Raw genomic sequence first — 21,975 nt, forward strand, 5'->3', positions numbered from 1 at the left:
TGATCCATTCTCTCCATATCTATTAGAAATACTATCTAAAAGTTTAGCAAGAGCAATAAAACTGAAGATAAAGGTGATATGGATTAGAAAGGAGGAAGTAAAATTATTTCTTTTTAGGTTTTTCGAGACAGGGTTTCTCTGTGTAGTCCTGGCTGTCCTGAAACTCACTTTGTAGACCAGGCTGTCCTCGATCTCAGAAATCCGCTTGCCTCTGCCTCCCAAGTACTGGGATAAAAGTCTTGTCACACCACTGCCTGTCCAAAATTGTCTTTATTTGCAGATGATACAAGTGGACCAAAACTTCCCAAATGTAATTCCTAGACTTGATAAGCACTTTCAGCAACATTGTTGGATACATGATCAACTAAAAAATACAAAGAAAATGCAGTGAATGTCAGCATGCAGGCAGACATGATGCTGGAGAAGGAGCTGAGAGTTCTGCATCTTCATGAGAAGGCATCCAGGAAGACTGTCTTCGAGATGAGTGGTAGCAGAGTCTGTTTTTTACTGGCCAGAGCTCCAAACACCACCACCCTAGGACTTCACTTTCTTCAAAACAGTAATATCTACTCCCACAAGGCCAAACATACTAATATTGTCATTTCTTAGGGACAAGAATATTTAAATCACCACAGTATATTCCTACTATAAATTCTTTCATGCATTTAAATATGCATAGGACATGCAGATGCTTTACCACATTGATTACTTTCAGAAGTTTTCTCTCTAGTATGTGTTGATGTTTCTATTCAGAGAATACTTTGGCATGTAAAGGATTTTCCAAATTGAGTACATTCACAAGATTTCTGTCCAATTTGTGGTCTTTTATCTCTTTGGAGACTACAGTGATAGGCACAGGCTTTTTCACATTTTTCACATTCATAAGGTTTCTCTGAGTAGTGTGTTACTTGAAGTATTTGGAGAGTACACTGTCATGCAAAGACTTTACCTCATTCATGGCATTCATGCAGTTTCTCTACATTATGTGTTCTTTTATGTATCTGGTGATGCCTGTGACATGCAAGGGCTTAGCACTTTGATGACACTGAGTCACTCTCTTGAATGTGTTCCATTATATAGTCGCAGATAAAAGTGAATTGTCAGATTTTCCACAATGATTACATTAATGAGGCTTCTCTCCAGTGTGATTTCTTTGTGTATGTGTAAAGAACTCTGACATGCAAAGGCTTTACCACATTGTTAATATTCAAGCAGGTTTCTCTCTGGTACGTGATCTCTCCTGTCACTGCAGATGACTGTGACTTGCAAATGCTTTACAACACTGATTACATTCATGAGGTTTCTCTCCTGTACCTGTTCTTTTATAGTAATGGAGATGCTAAAGTTGTGAAAAGTCTTTACCACATTGATCACATTCATGAGGTTTCTTCCAATGTGGGATCTTTTATGTTTTTGAGATTAGTGGGACATGAAAAGGCTTTAGCTCAAAGATTACATTCATAATTCTGTCCAATACGGGTTCTTTTATGTTTTGGAAAAAATCTTTATGGAAAGACATTTACCACTATAAAGTCCTCACAAAAGGGAGGAACTCACCCCACCCAAGCCTCAGGAATTCATGGTCACCCAATAACTCACAAGACACAGAAGGTGATGTAATCAGCAAGAGATATATTTTGACCAGTATGCTGAGGTCAAGCCCCGGAACCCATGCAGGGTCTGTGGGATTTGACCCTGAGCTTTGGAGGCACAGGGAATTTAAAGGCAAAACCACAAGGAAAAAAACATGATTCAGGGGGAGTCAAGGGGAGTTATTGGAAAGCACCTGTGGAAAGTCCCAGCCCATTATTCAGTTTGTGACAGGGTCTAAGTAACAGTCAGGGAGAATATTCTGTATAGTCTATTCTCAACAGCCTATTCATACTCAACCATCCTGTGGTCAGCCAAATTTCTGAAACACAGAGTTCACGAATGAGCTGACCTGTATTCTTGGTTCTGCTCAGCATGCGAGAAATTTTTGAAAATTTTTAACACTTTCACCACAATAATTACATTCATAGGTTTCCTTCTAATATGGGTTGTTTTATGGTTTTGGAGACAAAAATTTTCTGAAAAGGCTTTTACCATATTAATTACATTCACACAGTTTTTCTCCAGTATGTGAACATTTATGTCTTTGGAGAATTTTCAATTATAAATGATTTTTTCCACATTGATTACATATCTAAGAATTTTCTCTGGTATGGTTTTTTTATGATATTGCAGATGACCCAGTTGTGTAAAGCCTTTACCATACTGATTACATTCATAAGGTTTCTCTCTAGTATGGGTTTTTTATTATATGGAAGATAACTGGAACTTGTAAAGTCTTTGCCACATTGATTACATTCATAAGGTTTCTACCCAGTATGTGTTCTTTTATGTCTTTGGAGATTACTGTGACGTGAAAAGGCTTTACCACATTGATTACATTCATAAAGTTTCTCTCCAAGATGTGTACTTTTATGATATTGGAGACTACTGTGACGTGAAAAGGCTTTACCACATTGATTACATTCATAAGGTTTCTCTCCAGTATGTGTTCTTTTATGTATTTGGAGATTACTGTGACAGGAAAAGGCTTTACCACATTGATTACATTCATGAGGCTTCTCTCCAGTATGTGTTCTTTTATGTCTTTGGAGATAACTGTGACTTGAAAAGGCTTTACCACATTGATTACATTCATGAGGCTTCTCTCCAAGATGTGTTCTTTTATGACTGTGGAGATTACTGTTTTGTGAAAAGGATTTACCACATTGATTACATTCATAAGGTTTCTCTCCAGTATGTGTTCTTTTATGTATTTGGAGATTAATGTGTTGTGAAAAGGCTTTACCACACTGATTACATTCATGAGGCTTCTCTCCAGTATGTATTCTTGTATGTCTTTGGAGACTACGGTGATATGAAAAGGCTTTACCACATTGATTACATTCATAAGGTTTCTCTTCAGTATGACTTCTTTCATGCCTGCAATAGTAATGGGCACATGTGAAAGCTTTACCACATTTATTAGCCTGATCAATCATTTTATCATTATGAATCAATTTTACAGTTGGTCTCATAATATAGAACACTCAGATCTTATGCTTTTATCACTTTGATGTTCACGGTTGTACTTGAAAATACCTGTAATGGTAAGAGTATTTGCTACATGGCTCACATTTATAACATCCTTTTTCTATATGAGATTTCTACATGATGCATTCATAGGTCAGAATAAAATGGAACAACTAAGAGCATTAAAACTCTGATTGCATTCTTAGTTTTTCCTGTAGTATGCATCACACCACAACAGCACTGTGAAACGGATGAACAGAAGAACTGCAAACTTCTAGTACCCATAAAGATTTTCTGCAGTGTGAATTTGGGTAAAGTCAGAAAACCAATTAATTGTAAACACCTATCATATTCAGAAAGTCTACCAAAGGCAGAATACTACATATCTTCTCATTGTTGTGAAATAGACAGAGGTTGTTTTTTTTTTTTTAGTATCCCTATGCTCACATGGTTTCATCCATTCTGACAATTGATACTGCCATTAAAAAAGCCGAACAAATAAAATGTTTCCACATTGAATTCACATGCATTGACTTTTTGTTCATTGTAGACATGATTAATGTTTCTCCAAAACAACATTCTCGATTCTCATAAATTGACAAAAGAATAAAATTAAAAATTTCACTATAAGAATACGAGTGTCACCAACTTTATCATGGACTATTTGATTATTAGAAGGTTATGGATACATGTTTATCACTATTCAATGTGCAACATCTAAATATTATGAGACTATACAAATTGGTATTTCCACAACATAGCTCTAATGGAGATACAAATCAATTAAAGGAATCTCTTAAGGCATTGTTTCCTTCTCTTCTTGCTTACAGAAATGCCTTGAAAACACCAATCAGATAACTGACATGGAGGTACATAATTTTGGGAGAATATTATAATCATAGCTACAGTAAAATGACTCATTTTTACACACTTGCTTTCCTTTAGAGCATCCAGATCATATTAAAATTTCCTCACAAGCATATTTGTATTCGATTAAACATTAAAGTTACCTTTCATGGCCGGGCGGTGGTGGTGCACACCTTTAATCCCAGCACTTGGGAGGCAGAGGCAGGCAGATTTTTGAGTTCGAGGCCAGCTGGTCTACAGAGTGAGTCCCAGGACAGCCATGGCTACACAGAGAAACCCTGTCTTGAAACCCCGTCCCCCCAAAAAATACCTTTCATGATGTCTAGAAGTTTGATGTTGTTCTTCAGTATGATGGACTTCCAAATTATAGCCTAAAACCAAGGTACAAGAAAATCAATGATATGGTATTGGAATTAGGCAAAATTCAAGTTCCTCTGAATTTTCACAGCAATGAACCCGATTTATTCAACTCAATATTACTTGTTCTCTATTGAAATAAGAGATGATCATCAGTAACCCAGAAACATTTTTCTCTTATTTTGAGAAGCAAAAAAAAAAGTTCAATCTTACCAATAGCAGTGAGGTTCCAGTAGGTCTCCAGCATCACATCTTTGTAGAGATTTTTCTGGGAAGGATCCAGCAAATTCCACTCTTCCTCAGTGAAGTTCACATGCACATCATCAAAACTCACTGCTTCCTAAAATATCACATACATGTATACAACACAAAGCCTGATATTGACATCAATACAAAGTAAAGTTATGCTTCCTAGACAATATAATCAAATAATTCTGGTGATTCCTCCACTTATTTTCTGACACACAAATTATAATATAATCACTATGTCAGTTTAGAAGAAACTTGAAATATTGACACTTGAACCCTTGAAACAGGGTTCACCTGTGTCACTCCTGAACCCTTAGAATAGGATATAGCCTTGCAACACAAATGGCAATTGAGAGAAATATGCAGGGGGAAACAGATCAAATGTACTGAGCACACATCTGAAAAGCTGGATGAAAAATTACTAACTACAAATGTGATGGGCATGCTTTGTGTATTTGCTCATGTCTTTAATTGCAGAGGTACAGGCAGGTGGATATCATTGAGCTGGATGCCAGCATGGTCTATGCAATGAGTTTCAGGACAGCAAAAGTTACATGTTAAGAACCTCACTCTGCTACAAAAATAAAGCAGGAAACAAAAATGACAGAATGAACTCACAGTTCTTTAATGAAGTTACTGCAAAGAATTATGCAGTCACTGAAGTACTGTATTCATCTTGAAAAACATGCAGTGAACCAGTTTAAACAGAAAAATTAATTAAATTTTACTAGAAGGGAATGTATGTTTAAACAGTTAAAAATAGACAAGTGAAAATATTAGTAATGTATATGTTGATCAGAAATAAAGAACATAGTTCAGGAGATATAGCTCAGGAGTTGAAAGCTCTTGCTGGTCTTTCACATAATGGTGGTCAATTTCTGACATACACATGTGGACCAACACCTGTCCATTTCTTCATGATCATAAATTCTGAGGCCATCTTCTGACAACAGTAAAGATGAGGCATACATTCATAGTCATGCACACACGTATAACACACTTATTTATCCAAAATTTCAGAAGAAACACAAGAGTTAGGCAGAACATCATACACCTGCAATTCAATGACTCTGAAGAATCAGATAATATTAATGATGTGAGCAGAAGCCATCTGGAGAAATAGAATATAATGTATATAGTTTGCTGAATTTCAAAATGAAAGATGTAGACTAAGAGCAGCACAAAATCATGTGCCTACTTAACAAAAATATGTCAGGTGGCTTATGTGGTTTCTATATCTACAATTAGAACAAGAAGTGCTTCACAGGGAAATTTGGTCTAGAAAAGCAAAAACAGAATGAATAAAGTTAAAATATAAAACCACCAGGTTTGCAAAATAGCATAGCATTGAACAGCAAATGTGTGCACAGTATCTTATGTGATTTATTGACAGAGTCCAAATGGGGAATGTATGGGAGCATGAGAAGAAAGCTGAAGGATCAGAATTCAACCATAGCACTGGAGACACCCAGAACAAAATTTGTCCTGGCTAAGAAAATTTTCTAAGGTAAATCTGGAGCAGAGACTGAAGGAATGGCCAATGAAAACTCATCCAATTAGAGACACACATGGACAAGCTCCAATCCATGTCATTATTAAGGATACTCTTTGATGCTCCCACACAGGAGCATTGCATAATTGTCTATTGAGAGGCTCCACCCAGCAGTTGACTGAAGCAGTAGTGGATCCACAGTCAAACATTGCATAGACCTTGGTAACTCTGATGGAAGGGTGGGGGGAAAGATTGAGGGCCCTGAAGAGGATAGGAACTCCACAGGAAAACCAGCAGACTTAACTAACCTTGATCCTTGGGGACATTCAGAGACGGAGCCACAAACAATAACACACACAGGCGGGACAAAGGACCCTGGCCCTTAAGTAGCAGATTGCAGGTCAGTCTTCATGATGGTCCTACAACTACTGTAGCAGGAGCTGTCCCAAAGCTGCTGTCTATCATTGGAATCTGTTCCTTTTACTGGGCTGACACTTCTGGCCTCAGTAGCGAGGATGCACATAACCCAATACAGACTTGATACACCATCATGGGTACCCAGGGGCCCACATCCTCTCAAAGGACAAACAGAAGATACAGTAGAGAGTCTGTGAAGGCAGGCGACTTAGAGTAGGGACTCTACTAAGTTCATAGCCATTTTAATTACAAAAACTTAAAACTGGAAAGAATCCAGATGCCCCTCAACCAAAATATGGATATGGAAAATGTGGTTCATTTACAAAATGAAACATTATTCAGCTATTAAATATAATGACATCATGAATTTTGCAGGCAAATGGATACAGCTAAATACTATCATCTCTGTGAGGTAACCTAGACTTAAAAGCATGTGCATGTATGTACTCACAAGTGAATAATAATCATAAAATACAGGAAACCCACACTATACTCCATAGATACAAAGAAACTAAACAAGAAGGAAGGCCCAAATGAGAACGGTTGAATTATTCCCAATCAGAAGGGGGAATAAGCAATCATAGGAGGCAGATGGAAGAGAGAGAACTGGATGGGAGAGCAGATAAGAAAGAGGAATCGGGTAGAAGCAGCAAAAGTTGTGGTGAGATACAAGAGAGGGCCAGAGGGGGAAAATGAATCAAAATCTGCAGCTGCCTGGGGAAGGGAGGGAGTACATTTAGGATGTGCCAGAGAGCATGAATTGGAGGGTGACAAGGAGTCTATGGGGTTGATCTTAGCTGAGATGCATAGCAGTGAAATATGGATGGTGAAGAGGCCACATAATGCAGTCAGGCAGGACCCCCAGTGGAGAGTTAGAGACACCTACCAATCCAAAAACTGCTTTACCCAAAATTTGTTCTTATCCACAAGAATGCAATCTACAACATAGATTCTGTACAGCAGCAAAATATCCCTTTGATACCATGTTGTTGTTCTAACTTGCTACTCTGCTGCTGTGATTGAATCCTCTGAGCAAAATCATCTCAGGTAATAAATGGTTGTTCTGCATGGTTCGGTCAGATCAGTCCATTATTTTGGGAGCTAGGTTAGAAACTGAAGGCAAAAAGCATGGAAAAACTCTGTCTCCTGGCTTGCTCTCTTGCTTGACCACTGTCTCATGCTTAGCCTGCTCTCTCATCCAGCCCAGGACCACTTGCTTAGGGATATTGCCACCCTCAGTGGAAGAGCCTTCCTAATCAATCATCAACACTATCTTTCACAGACATAGCAACCAGCCATTCTGATGAAGACACACCCTCGATTGAGGCTCCTTCAGATGACTGTAGCTCTGGAGTGCTGAGAATTTAAGACAACTATTACACAGACACAATAATAAATAAGAAAGTTGTAACATCCCAAATCCAATAGGCTAACCATATCAATACAAGAGGCCATGCTACCCCACAAAAAAAGTTGGAGTTGTGGCTGAGCAAGGACAAAATAGGGATGTCACCTGGCTCAGAGCAGGGAAGGATACACTGGAATGGGGACCTCAGAGACTGCGCTGCTCTGGGGTGAGGTGTCTTTAACACTGGGTTCCCAGGCCAGTGCTACCAAAGATGTGGCTAAAGCAGCTGGAAGGTGGACAGAAAAGCAGATTGTCCCACACAACTCAAATGATCACCAACAAAGGACAGGATCTCTGGTCAAATGAAGATATGCTAAATTTGTTAGAATTGATGAAGAACAACCTTCCATCTTATGACAGCTAACAAGTTCAAATCTACAGAGTCACATATGGACTGGGCAGAGGGTAGTTCATGAGGTGGGAAATGAGATCTTTCTCTTTCCATGCTATAAAACAAGGTAGGCAGAGCCTGACTTTGCCCAGGATGCTGTCTGGAAGAGCTCTCTGTCATGGACTAGTCAATGGGTCTAGGTCCTGTTGTTAAGAAGGATTTAACCCAAGGTGTGGGGCTAGTAACTAAATCGACTAGGGTGGAGTCTGTCTTATTTCATCAATGAGAGAATAACAAAGTGCCACACACAAAATAAACAGACACAAGGGGACAGTAAAGGCTACCCAGCCAATTCTCCCACTTGGACAGTGGAGAAAATGAAGACAGGCAGGTAGCTGTGAGCACTGTAGCAGGGTTCCAAGTCTTCTCTACCCTTACCAGAAATTAAGACCAGAGAAACACTGTCCACTATACCAGGCTCTAAAACACCTTTGAAGCCCTTTGGGGCTGCGACTGTCCAGCATATCCAGTATAGCAGAGTTCCAGGTTCAATTTAGTCATCTCCCTCCACATATACTCAAGAAAAACCTGAAAACCAAGGCATACACAAAAATCTGGCAGAGAAGTCACTGACACAGGCAGAACAATGGTTCATCTTAACAACCGGCCTTTCAATCCTTTAGTTGGGAGTCCTGAGTATCTTGGGTCAATGCACTAAGATGTTATGTCCAAGCCACAGAGAGAACAATGACCAACAAGGAGCCTATTGCAATGCAAAGACATGGAGGTCTTTATTATGAGCTCTGTAATAAGGATTTTCACCAGTCAGCCTCACGTGAGATCTAAACTGAGAGACCAAGTCTAGAAGTGCTGGGTATTTATTGTAGTTACAGCGAGATTGGGACATTAACACACAGGTCAGCAACTTAACATTTTAAAAACTACATGTCTGGCATAATCTGTAGGAACCAATCAAAAGGGCAAAAAATCATCTGACAACCATGATGGGTAGACTAACTTTTTCTCTGTAAGGTGTATTAGTTATCAATATGTAGCTTAACCCTGCAGTTGTACCTTGACTGGCTGTGGACAAGGTGGGCTTGTCATAGGATGTTTGCTCAAGTGGACATTGTGTACTCTCAGAAACACAATTAATTGGGATTTACAAACTCATCTTTGTGCCTGAGGCCCTTATTATTGAAAGATGCTCCTGTTCAACCACAAGCTATGCATTTCAGTAGAAAAGGTACTTTGTCCAAAGACCTACTTCACTATCTGTTACTGCAGATCCTAATATCAGTTGCACTTGCTCTGAGACAGAATACAAGTGGAAGTTGCCTGTCTCCCTGTGCATCATCTTATAGATAAGATAGACAATGCCCACCTGCCCTTCCTTTCCTGCCTTATCCCTGTGTCTCAGCCCCACTTGGGCAGACAGTCCCTGTTCAACCACATACTTTACCTGCCAGGAAACAGGTAAGCTTTCTATATATCTATCACACTGTCTGTTATCCCAGATGCAATGATCACAGTTTCCCCTAGCACTGTACTAAACACCAGAGGCAGCTTTACCTCTGTCCTGACTCTATCTCCTTGTGGATTGCTAAGATCATCTCTTCCTGCCCAACTCTTCTCCCTGCTCCCAACATTAGCAAGCATTCCCTCTTGAGGATACCCACTAAACATGTCAGTAAAAGAGGCTACATCAGGCAACTTTCTCTGTAAATCCAGACATCAAATAGCAACCCAGGAACAAAACTCCCACCCAAGCAAGACAAATCCAGAAATCAGTACCGAGATAATAATCACTTCAATCCCAGAGGCCTAGACACCAGCATAGGAATATAATAAATAACAGCCTGAAAAATAAGTCACCAAAAGCCCCAAGCTATCCTATCACAGCAGGTCCTGAGGAATTAAAACATGCAACAGATATGGTGCAAAAGAGGTTGTTTGGGGGCAGGGAGATGAGTGAGAACCTGGGGGAGAGATAGAGGCACAGAAGAGGACCTGCAGACAGACAGACAAACAGGGAGCAGAGAGAGAGCGCTGAGAGTAAACAAAGAGAATAGAGAGAAGGCATGAACTGAGACAGGGAACAGAGAGAGTTGTGTAGCTGGTGGTTCGTGTATGTAAAGCACACCTGACAACAGCAGCAGGTGATGGAGGCAGGGAATGACTTAAGCAGTTGCTAAGTCCCTGAGAGCAGAGCATTGAAATTGCCTGTGCACTGACAACTACAGAGACAAGGTTCACTCAGGGAACAGGAAAGAAAGAGAGAGACTCAGAAATTAAAGATGACTATGACAAAATGGATACATTATCAAAAAATGTGGATTCGAAAAGTTTTCTGGCCCTAAACAACCAGAAATTCTGAAACATATGAGAAGGGGAAACTACAGATGATTGGAATAGAGAAAGGTGACTATCAGCACAAAGGGCTTATAAAAAATATTTTCAACGAAATCATACAGGAAACTTTTAATAAACCCAAGAAGATGACTGTTAATGTACGAGTAACATCCAAAACACTTAACATATTGAAGAAAAACAAAAGTCCCTTTACCACATAATAATCAAACACTAAACGTAAAAAAAAAAAAAAAAACATAAAAAACTGTTCCAGAAAAAAATTAACAAAAACTAAACAAAACAAAAACAAGTAATGTATGAAAGCAGATCTGTTAGATTTATTCCTGTCTTCTTAATGTATACTATAAAATACAGCAGGGTTTGGACACATGTCCTGCAGAGTCAGAGAAACCACCCATCTTTCTACAAGAAAGCAGCTGGTCCAAATGTCTTGGGCAGATTCAGAATCAGCCATGACAGTGAAGTTACTCAGAGGTCACCTCCTGACCTAACATGTGAGGAGCATCACCAGCGACCTCACAGGTGGTCACATCTGGCGGATGCTTCCCATACAGCCCCAGAGAGCACCCAGCACCCCAGCTCCCACCGCTCAGCCACCTGCTTCTACCCATTGTGGGCAGTGATTCTGTGCTCACCATGACTGGATTTCAGAGCTTCCCTGAGGTCTCCACACAGCACCCACAGCAGAGCTCAGAGCAGGACACAGATGACCATACAAGCCTGCACAGGCACAGCTAACTTGCAGATTGGCACCCGGAAGAACCCGCCTCCTTGTCTGACTGGCAGGTCTGCCTGGAAACCTTGATTGGCCAGTGAGTCTTACCACTCCTCAAGGTTAAAGTGAGCTTCCGGTCCAGGGTCAGACTTTTTCCAGATCTCAGGAGGGGTTTTCACCCCATTAGCATTTGTTTCTGTCTTCAAAGAGGAATCTCACCCCACCCAGCCCTCGGGGAGAACCCAGCATTCCAGCTCTGGCTGTTCAGCGGCCTGCAACTCCCCTCTGAGAGCAATGATTCTGTAGTTACCAGGACCTGACTCCAGACTTTATCTGAGTTTTCCTCACAGCACTTGCCTTCTTCTTCCTGTAATCAAGGTGAACAGCTTCCATAGCCCAGTACTCAGTGTGCAGTGGAGGCATCAATCTGACCCATAAGAGGAAGAATGCTCCAGCTATTTCTTAGCATTCTGTCTAAAGTCCACCCCAGTTACCTGGCAACAGCTAGTTATGCTCCTCCCCATGGTTACCTGGCATCTACAGGGTAGGACTGACAACCTGTAAATGTGGCTACTTGCCCCCTCCTCTCATTTGATCTCTTTATCTATTGTTATCTTTTTCTCTTGCTCTCTTGGGCTCTTCCCTTCCCCCCCTCTCTCCACATGCTCATGCCTGGCCTCTACTTATCTACTCTGCCTTTCTCTGCTTTTCTCTGCCTCTACTACCCTCTTAATTCCCCTCCCCATGTCCTGAATAAACTATATTCTATACTGTACTGTCATGTGGTGGGTTGCTTCTGGGGAAGAGCTGTCTCAGCATGAGGCATTGTCCCTCCAGGGGAAGAAATATCTCAGCTGGAGGCATGAGCCTGCTGAGACATCCCCTTCCCCCATATTCCATCTGCCTTTAAAGAGAGATAACTATGGGGAGGAGGATACCTGGCTGTCACCAGGTAACTGTGAGGTAGAGTTTTAGACAGAATGATAACACCATTAACACTAAAGAGGGATTTTAGAAAACAAGAGACTTATTTTGTGGCTTCATGCTGGGCTCAGGGAAACTGCAGCTTTCTTTTACCAGATGATAGGTATCAATCAACCCTGGGAAAAAAAAAACAGGATCATAAGTGAAACAGAGTTGAGCACTACTGTTAGCCAGTACATCACTGGCAAAGTGCAGAAAAACCAGAATTGTATTAGTACAGGTTTTCTTGATAAACATATCTCAAATCTTAGAGAGAATGAATCTTTCTATGTATGTAAAAAGGGGATTTAATAGAATCTCCCAATAAAGGCTGTTAGACAAGGTAAATTAGAAAAACAAGGACTGATTATTTTCATGATGCAGGATATTACAGCTGATATTCAGTGTATATGGGATTCTGAAGAGAGAAGTACTTTGTAATGCCAGCCTTAAGACACAAACAAATCACCTTTGTTTTGTAAAAATGTAGGGCAAGGACAAAAAACAAAAACACTTCCCTGTCCAATGTCCTTTATATATGTAGGTTGTCAAAAGAATCTGTAGCCCAGATTAAAGATGAATCTGAACATCTCAAAAAAGCAAGATTAATACAGGGTTTCTCACTTCAAAATTAAATTGAAGTTGTTAAGTTGACCCTAGTTCCTTTTTGTTCCTAATTAATATAAACTTAAAAATTGATATGAAAAGACAAAAATATATTTAATCAACATATCCATCCACCCAGGAACAATAAATATAAAATGATAATATGGGTCTGAATCTTTCCTTGGAATAGGTAACGTGTTTTAAAGAGTTTACTACTCCTAGACCAGAAGATGTTATTAATATTAGACATTCTCCTCACTCATACAAGACTAACACATCTATGACTTTATTATGATATATACATATTTTAAATTTTATGCAGGCATAAACATGTTAATAAATTAAAAGATATTTCTATCTAGTAAAACCTCTTTAAAACAGATAAATATACAAAGATAGGCAGATCCAGCACAGGGCTTATCTTATCTTCTAAATTAAACCATAACCATTTTCATACCTTCAGCTTTGTTGAATTAAAATAATCACAGCAGAGCAAGCCAGTGGTGGCGCAGTGGCTAAGGTAGCCACCTGCAGAGGGCTCTCCCATGCCCTCTCCTGGTTCGAATCCCGCTTTCCCCATGTGACTCTGCGTGAGTTTAATGGAAAAAAAAGCCGGGCAGTGGTGGCGCATGCCTTTAATCCCAGCACTTGGGAGGCAGAGGCAGGTGGATTTCTGAGTTCGAGGCCAGCCTGGTCTACAGAGTGAGTTCCAGGTCAGCCAAGGCTACACAGAGAAACCCTGTCTCGAAAAAGAAAAAAAAAAAAAAAAAAAAAAAGAAAGAAAAAAAAAAAGAAAAAAAGAAAATAATCACAGCAGGGCTTTTTAATTTTTATAAAACCTCTATCAAAAAACAAAACAAAAAACCATGACATGGCTGTCCAGTATATGTACAGCTTGGAAGGGGAATAACTACTAAGGTAATGTAAATTTGTCTCCAGATGTACTGAGTAAAGTATTTTTAATGTGACTGATTGCAGGATGTATACAGTCTCATAAGAAACACTTTGTCAATTTTCTGTATGTTAAACCAATTAGTTCACCATTATCCTAGGGTCAATTATGATAATTTTGAAATGTGGTGCCACTGAGAACTTAGAAAGAGAGGATAATTTGCTTCTTTCCCAACCCTGAATAAATATTCTCACAATAGATTGTAAATTTTTTTGTTAAGCCTATTCTATGCTATGGTATTAACATTTATAAAATGTTAGAATGATCTAAAGATGTAAATGGTTTCAATAAAGAAAAAACAGCATACAAAAGCCTTTGGAAAAGAAAGCATACAAAGCCTTTGGAAGTTCTGAAGAAATAAATGAGGTATTTAAGGCACTTAGATCATAAAAGTTTTGGGAAATACCTATGGGATTAAAGTATTTGTCTTCAGATCAACATTTATGACAAACTGGCTGTCATCTAAGTTTAATCATATCCTGTATCCAGTCTACATTGAGGAGAGTCAAAACACAGGGATGATTCCCTCAGAGCTTCTATGGGAAGTCACACTCAGCCCAAGCAAGGATATGGAGTAATGTTCACTAAAAGAGAAATAGTACAAAGGAAAGCTTGAAGATACAGAGATTCTTCAGAAGATCAAGTGATAACCTAGACAAGAAATTTCAACAGACCTTAATAGAAGGTCAATAGAAGTTGATTTTGCTAAACATGTAATCTTAAGCAGGCATGTGTAAACTATGATCACTTTCAAACTGCAGAGTGTCTCTTTAGTAATTCAAGGGACAAAAGTCCTCAAAACTTGTTTGATCTTGTGAAATGTTATGTAGAAAATAAATTCTCACTCTTGATTCTCTTTGTCATATATAGAAGTATCTCAATATCCCACATGAAAGGAAAGCCCTTTGCTTACGTCAGCATGCCAGGGTCTACATACAACTGAGGAAAACTGAACAACATTATTAAATACTGAGGCCAAATACAAATCAACGGTAATCAATAATCAACACCAATCAATAATAAATAATTGATGCCGATCAATAACCAATGCTAATCAATAACCAATAGCGATCAATAATCAACACCAATCAATAATCAATAATTGATGCTGATCAATAGCCAATGCTAATCAATAATCAATAGTAATCAATAATCTACAGCAGTCAATATTTATCAAGTATAGAACACCATCTCTCTATCAAAGAGTACTTTTCACTAATAGACTGTGTCCTTCACTATACTAACCATGCATGATCGCTGATTTAAATGTGATGTAGGAGCAGCAGGTACCTGCTCTTCATGCAGGGTTCTGATGAAGCAAACCGCTGGCTCAAGTTATATCCTTTTGTGATGGGCTATGGAATATTGTCCAACTCATAATAGATGGACATTTCACCTTATAAAAACATAAACCATGTTAAAAATGATGCTAGGAGTATTTCCTCAAAATTTCATTCTTCATATATCATACAAGATTGTAATAGAAGAGAATCAGTAGTTGAATCTAAACTTATAAGAAGTTGTCCAAAATTCCTCAATTTTTTTCACCAAACTACTGGCCTTACAAAAATGTCAAAAATGTCAGTCTTCTAACACCCAATACAAAGCATGACATTGGTTTTTAGGTGGGACTCTTGCCTATTTTCTTCCTATAAGAAGTATAATATTGCCCTAATTTGTGGGGCACTGAGCTATGAGAGACAGCTGGGTGCCTTGTTGAATAAGCTTTGAACCCCAGAGAACCCCCTGGGATGGAAAGCAGTCAGATTTCTTCCTGTTCCCCTGGCTCTCTCAGCTTCAGCCCTTTTACATAGAGAGGTTTATGGCCATTGGTCACATGGGAATATTGGCTCAGGCTCTCCCCACATGCAGATGAGGCATCCCCAAGCTCTCAGACTGAGCCAGTAGGGGTTACCTGCTGCCAAAACCTTAACCCACACCAAACTGTATATATTGAGCCTAATTCAGAAGTAAAGTGCATGAAAGAATCATCCCGTTGTCTGAGAGCTTCTGTCATGGATCCTCCCCTCTTCACCAGCCAGCTGGCAGTGTCTCATGGGCACCTCATTGGCTCAGCAAGAGCTGTTAACACTGGGCTAGACATCCCTTCTCTTCCTCGCTATCTGGCTGGCACCTCCTGGCTTAGCAAAGAGTTGTGACAATTCAGAAGATGCCAGCTCTCCCAAAACACCTTCAGGATTCTCCCCTCTCCATTGCAGAGACTTGGTGGGAGGCTGTGACAGAGGCAGCAGTGGACCTTCCCTGCTGGCACTCCACCCTGTACCCCCTGCAGGCAGAGGCATCTACAGAGACCTGTCCTCATCCAAGCTGGAGATTCTGGTGGAGCCGCTCCCCACACTAATTATATTCTTAAGTCCTGAATAGAAATTATAATGATCCTAACAGTCTGGCTTTTGTGTATTGTGGATGTTACCTGCCTCACATAACAGAATCCTTCCATGTGTGCTGCCTTCCATGACTGTCTTATTTGAAGAATCTTTTGTCATCTCTTTTGTTTTATTTTGTCCCCTTAAAAGGACTCTTCTCTGAGGCACCATAACTGCTGCTCTTTCTATATAACCCCTTTGGTCAGTTTAACAATGTAGAAGGATCCATTGTACAAACACCAAAAAGGACAGATATCCTCTCAAAGGTGACTGCAGTGCCAGCCCCCACATATTCATCTTGTCACAGCATCACCAGTGATGGATTCATGGAAAGACAGGAGAATTTGTGAGAAACCTGAAGAATGGGAAAGGCTAAACAAAGGAATGTAAAACACACTGACATTTTTCCTACTGGGCCACTAAGGGTGGCAGCTTTGGTGTGGGTCTTCTTTATTCTTGGGTGGTTGTTAGCCACCAACCAGTGAGGACAAAGGGAACAGCCATGGCAATCTGGCTTGAGATGGCTGTATTATAAAATTAACTCCGGAGACCAGCAGAGTGAGTCAATTCTACTTTATTGTTCCAGAAATAAGGTATATGAGGGCTTTTATGGGTACAGGTGGAAAGGATTAATTGGTCATAATAGTATATCTAAGTATCATGTGGGCAGGGAAGCCAGAATGGGACTTGTGTGCTGAGTTTAAGTAGCTCACACAGGGACAATCTTTTGATAAGTACACCCACCCGTGTTCAGGGACAATGTCTAGATATATTGAGGCAGAGAAATGGAAGCCCTAAAAATTTAAATAAATAAATAAATAAATAAATAAATAAATAAATAAATATATAAATAAAAGAAATGGAAACCCTAATAAAAAAAAATAAATAAATAATAAAAGAAAGGAATGGAAGCCCTAAATAAAAAAATAATAAATAAATAATAAACAAAAGAAAGAAATTGAAGCCCTTCTGATAAAGGGAGTGCTTCATTTTGAGCTGAGTTTCACTCCGATTTGGGGGACTGTGACCTTCACACAGGTTTCCAACAACCTTGATTCCTTAAACCATGGATCTTGGCTGTGAGAGGAACTGTACCAAATATTGGAAGCTGATTCAAAATACATACAGCCTAGGACCCTGCCCAGCTCTCCAGGTGGATGTCCCATAATTGGCTGTGTAAAAGTGTCTTCTAAAGGTCATTCTATTTTGTTATCAGTTCAGCACCTTCAGGGTAACAAGGACTATGGTATTAATGGTAATTAATACCATTAGAATCCATGACAATTGGCCCACTGTCTCACTTCTCTGCTGTGAAATGAGTTCCTTGGTCAGAAGCAATACTGTGTGGAATGCCATTGTGGTGAATGAGGCACTCAGTATGTCCATGGATTGTGGATTTGGCAGAAGCAATATGTGCATGAAAGTCAAAATCATAAGCAGAATATGTATCTATTCCAGGAAGGAGAAAGCTTTGTTCTTTGCCCAAGAGCAATGATAGGATGTAGTCAACCTGCCCCCAAGTCACTGGCTGGTCAACCCAGGATATAGTTCCATATCTAGGGCTCAGTGTTGGTCTCTACTGCTGGCAGATCTGGAACTCACCAGCAGATGTGGCCATGTCAGGCTTGGTGAGAGGACGACACTACTGTTGTATCCATGAATAAACCCCACTGCATCCACCATGGCCACTATGTTTATGGTCCCATTGGAAAGTGACAGATATAGCTGAGGACACAGCTGACTTCCCACAGAATAGATCACCCTAACTTCTTGGTTACTGAGTGTATAATAAGCTGAACTTACCTTTTGATTAGCATTTACATGGGACACTATCGATTACTGATTATCATGACTATTGATCACTTTTGGTTATTGACTACCATTGGTTATTGGCCATTGATTAGTATTAATTATTGATTAACATGATTAATCATTATTACATCACTGTCATTCACCTGCCTCTGCCTCCTGAGTGCTGGGATTAAAAGTGCACGCCATCAGTTACTGATCATTACTGGTTATCAATTAGTATTGTTAATTATGGATTACCATTTATTGATTATTGATCAGCATTGATTATTGATCATTATTCCATCACCAACTCCCCTGCCTCTGCCTTCGTATTGATAATTATTGATTACTGTTTATTGATTATTGATTATAGATCAGCATTGATTATTGATCATTATTCTATCACTGTCATCCCACTGCCTCTGCCTCCCAAGTACTGGGATTAAAGGCGTGTGCCACCACTGCCTGGCTTCTTTGACCATTGTGAGAGATCTATCCACATACTTCTTCCTATTATGTCTTTCTCAACAATATTCTAATCATTCTGTTTCCAAGTCTTACAGTTAAGCCGTCTCACTGATTATAGCTGATGATTCAGTGAATGATCACACATTTCCAAACAAATGCATGAGCATGACTGCTGCATGAAGCTCTGACTGTGGTGATTTCCCTTTACTGGTGTCTTTCAGGATTGTCCCAGAAACATGTTTTCATGCTGCAGTTGTTCACTTTTGGATGGGGCCTGCATAACAGGCAGAACCTTCAGTAAAGCAGGGCCTAGTTATTTCTTCCTTAGTCACTTGATGATAGGGCCTGTACCTGAAATACCTAGGTGCATGTATAATACCAGGAGCATTGTACAGGAATAGAAACTATAGGCTTCTAGGCAACTCAGGTACCTAGCATTAGTGTCCAAATTGCCCTCTCCCCAGCAAAACCCAAGCCTAGCTTCACTCTCTAGGCTAATCCCAAATAAAACTAGAGTTTTCAAGTTACACCCTAAACAATACCAGGGTCTCGAGGTTATTCCCCAAACAAACCTGCACCTCAGGTTACAAGACCATGCCTAACAACCACTAATGCAGAGGGGAGGTGAAGTTAAGTTTATGATGTGACTCCCAGCACCAGCCAATTATGTTAAAGACCACAGCAGCTTTCCAATTAGATGCTTACACACATCCTCCCAATTGCAAGAGACATTTAAAATGGCGACATTCAATCAGGCTTTTCTGAATTCCCTGCCATGTTCTTGAATAGCCTAGGCCTGTGGCCAGAATTGGCTGTGGCTGTACCCTCCACTGCACAGCTCAAGCAGTCTGCTCAGGTGGTCAGAGACACCAGCCCTGCTACCCATGAGATGCCAGCATGGGAGATGGCTCTGCCAATGCTTAGGTTATCCAAAGGCTCTCTATGTTTGGTAATGCTCAATAACAAGATGCCTATACAATCAGAGATGTAACCCAATACCCAATCTAGATATACCAACTATATCTAGATATTAGAGACACTCGTACTTCTGCTTCTATGTTCCCCACTCTCATGTCACCCTCCCCTAGCTCCTCCTCTTCCTCTCCTTACTCCTCCCACCTTAGCTACTCCTACAATTCCCCACTTGCTGCTTACAATAAATCCTTTCCACATAGACATATGGGGTTCCACCATCACCAAAACAGTCTTGGCTGATGCTGGTGCATTGGGGATGGGGGCAAGCTAGGTCAAATAGAATAAAGACCCTCCTGTGATTTGCAGCAGATCGGCTCCTGTGTGTGTCTTTTTGGGGATCACTAACATTTCCGTGGCATGATGTTCAATTTCTACTAAGATGGAGTAGCAAGTGAAGATACTTTTTTTTCCCAAGGAAAAATAGTTGGATAGAGTTGATGGTAGAGCCTTGCTCCATCATTCAAAATCTATGATTCACAATAAACACCTGCCAAAGGCGCCAAACAACATTACTATCTAACCATGAAACTGGTAGCACAGCCTGCACAGCATCCTGGTCCTGTTACAGAGCCTTCTCCTGGTTTTGGCCCTCAACATAAAGCTAGCAGCTTTCTGAGCTACTTGATACACTGTCTGGTGTAACACACACAAGTGAGGAGTGTGCTGTCTCCAGAATCCTAATCAGCAGGTAGATGTTCTGCTTCTTTCTATGCAGTGGGATTGGCCAGGTGCACTGACTTATCTTTCAAATTAGAATTAATATCTCTGAAAGACCTATGGCACTAGATTCCTAAGCAATTCAATAAATTAGAAGACTACTTCCCAGCAGTGGTGGCTCACACCTTTAATCCTAACATTGGGAGGCAGAGGCAGGTAAATTTCTGAGTTTGAGCCAAGCCTGGTCTACAGAGTGAGTTCCAGAACAGCCAGGGCTACACAGAGAATCCCTGTCTCGAAAAACCAAAAAAGAAATAAAAAAGACTACTAAGTTTTGGTTGGATTTATTTTCTGTCCTCTGGTGCCGTTATGGTATTGCAGTGATTATAATTTGTTTAACACCTCATGTGCCCTAGGTCAGTTCTACATAATGTGCACTTTAGAGCACTAATATCATATTTTATGGAAGACACAGATGTTCAAGATTCTTTCTAAGTTAATGACACAGAAAATGATGAAATACAGATTCAAATAGAAAACCCAAAAGCTAAAGTAAACTTTATTTTCCCCACACAGAGAGTTATTTTAATATATTATTATTGATTCTACTTGTTTTCCCAATGCTGTTATACACAGCATTGTATTAATATTGTATTCATATAGTAATGTGAAAATATTAATTAGAAAGGTATATGTACATAAGAATGGATGCATATAACAAATTTTTCCATCTTCTTTGGATGAACATAGTTGAGGTGGAAGTGAGACTGGGTTTAATTTAGCTTAGGCTAGCCTCAAATTCATTACATAGCTAAGCTTCGTCTTGGCCTTATGATCATAAAGCCTTGTCTGTTAGGTTCTGAGAATTTAGGCACGAGTACCCCAGGGAGCAGCCCCTTGTGTTTCAGCTTAAACATCTAATAATGGGTTACTGGAACAATCCCTTCCTTTTATCTTCTTTAAAGAAAAGGTGCCTGAAAGCACAGCATGACATTTTCCAGAAAGAACCAGAGCCAGGAGTACAGAGTATCCTCTATCATCTCACTTTCCATTCCATCTCAATCACTGGACACAAAACATAATAACAGCCATTTTGTTGTGGTTAAATATTATTTGGGAGTTTCTTACCCCACTTATAGAGTTACCAAATAATAGACACAAAAGACTTTGTATTTACAATAAGCAGTAAAGCAACAGAGCTGGGCAGATATCAACCCTCTATTCCTATTTTGTCTATTTCCCTGTTAATATCTGTGAGATATCATGGGCCATGTTCTCCCTAGGCTGCTAATACTCCCAGGCCAGACCTACTGGCCATGCACTCACACTCCACCTACCCCATGATGCCTTCTTCCTTCTTCCTTCTCTCTCTTTCATGGTCTCTTCCCCAGACACCTAACATGGGACCTGAAGCACCATCTACCTTTCTTATCCCCAGCTTCAGGCTTTAGGCATCTTTATTAAGCAATCATGGAAGACAGGAAAGAAATGTAGAAATGATGAAATTACAGTCCCAAAAATTATTGTACAAAGTTGAACCAGGCTTTATGGCCATGTGTCCAGAGTCTACGATCCTGTATTAGAGCACATCAAATATTATTTTTACTTTTTGTCTCAGGCTGAACATTTTAAACCTAGAAAATAATAGTCTTTAAACAGGGACACTTCATGATTCCCAGATTTTCTATCTTGGTTGACGTAGTGTAACTAGTGTAAACTGATTTAACATAAATTCAGTCTTTTTATTAAGATGCTTTTTTGTTGTTGTTTTTTTTTTGGGTTTTTTTTTTGTTTTGTTTTGTTTTTTTGTTTGTTTGTTTTTTTTTTGCGACAGGGTTTCTCGTTGTAGCCTTGACTGTCCTGGAACTCACTCTGTAAACCAGGCTGGCCTTGAACTCAGAAAT

General features: G+C 39.8%; 1 protein-coding gene across 1 annotated transcript in view; it reads right to left on the reverse strand.

Moving 5' to 3' along the window:
* Window positions 1–2,360: 2,360 nt before the first annotated feature.
* The window catches only part of LOC143437299 (uncharacterized), a 109,472-nt gene continuing 89,857 nt past the window's right edge, over window positions 2,361–21,975 (reverse strand). The window contains exon 6 of the mRNA XM_076922107.1: window positions 2,361–2,891. Within this exon, the coding sequence (XP_076778222.1) occupies window positions 2,361–2,891 (531 nt within the window). The remainder of the gene's footprint in view (window positions 2,892–21,975) is intronic.

The sequence above is a fragment of the Arvicanthis niloticus genome, chromosome Y (genome assembly GCF_011762505.2).
Source record: "Arvicanthis niloticus isolate mArvNil1 chromosome Y, mArvNil1.pat.X, whole genome shotgun sequence".
NCBI lineage: Eukaryota > Metazoa > Chordata > Mammalia > Rodentia > Muridae > Arvicanthis > Arvicanthis niloticus.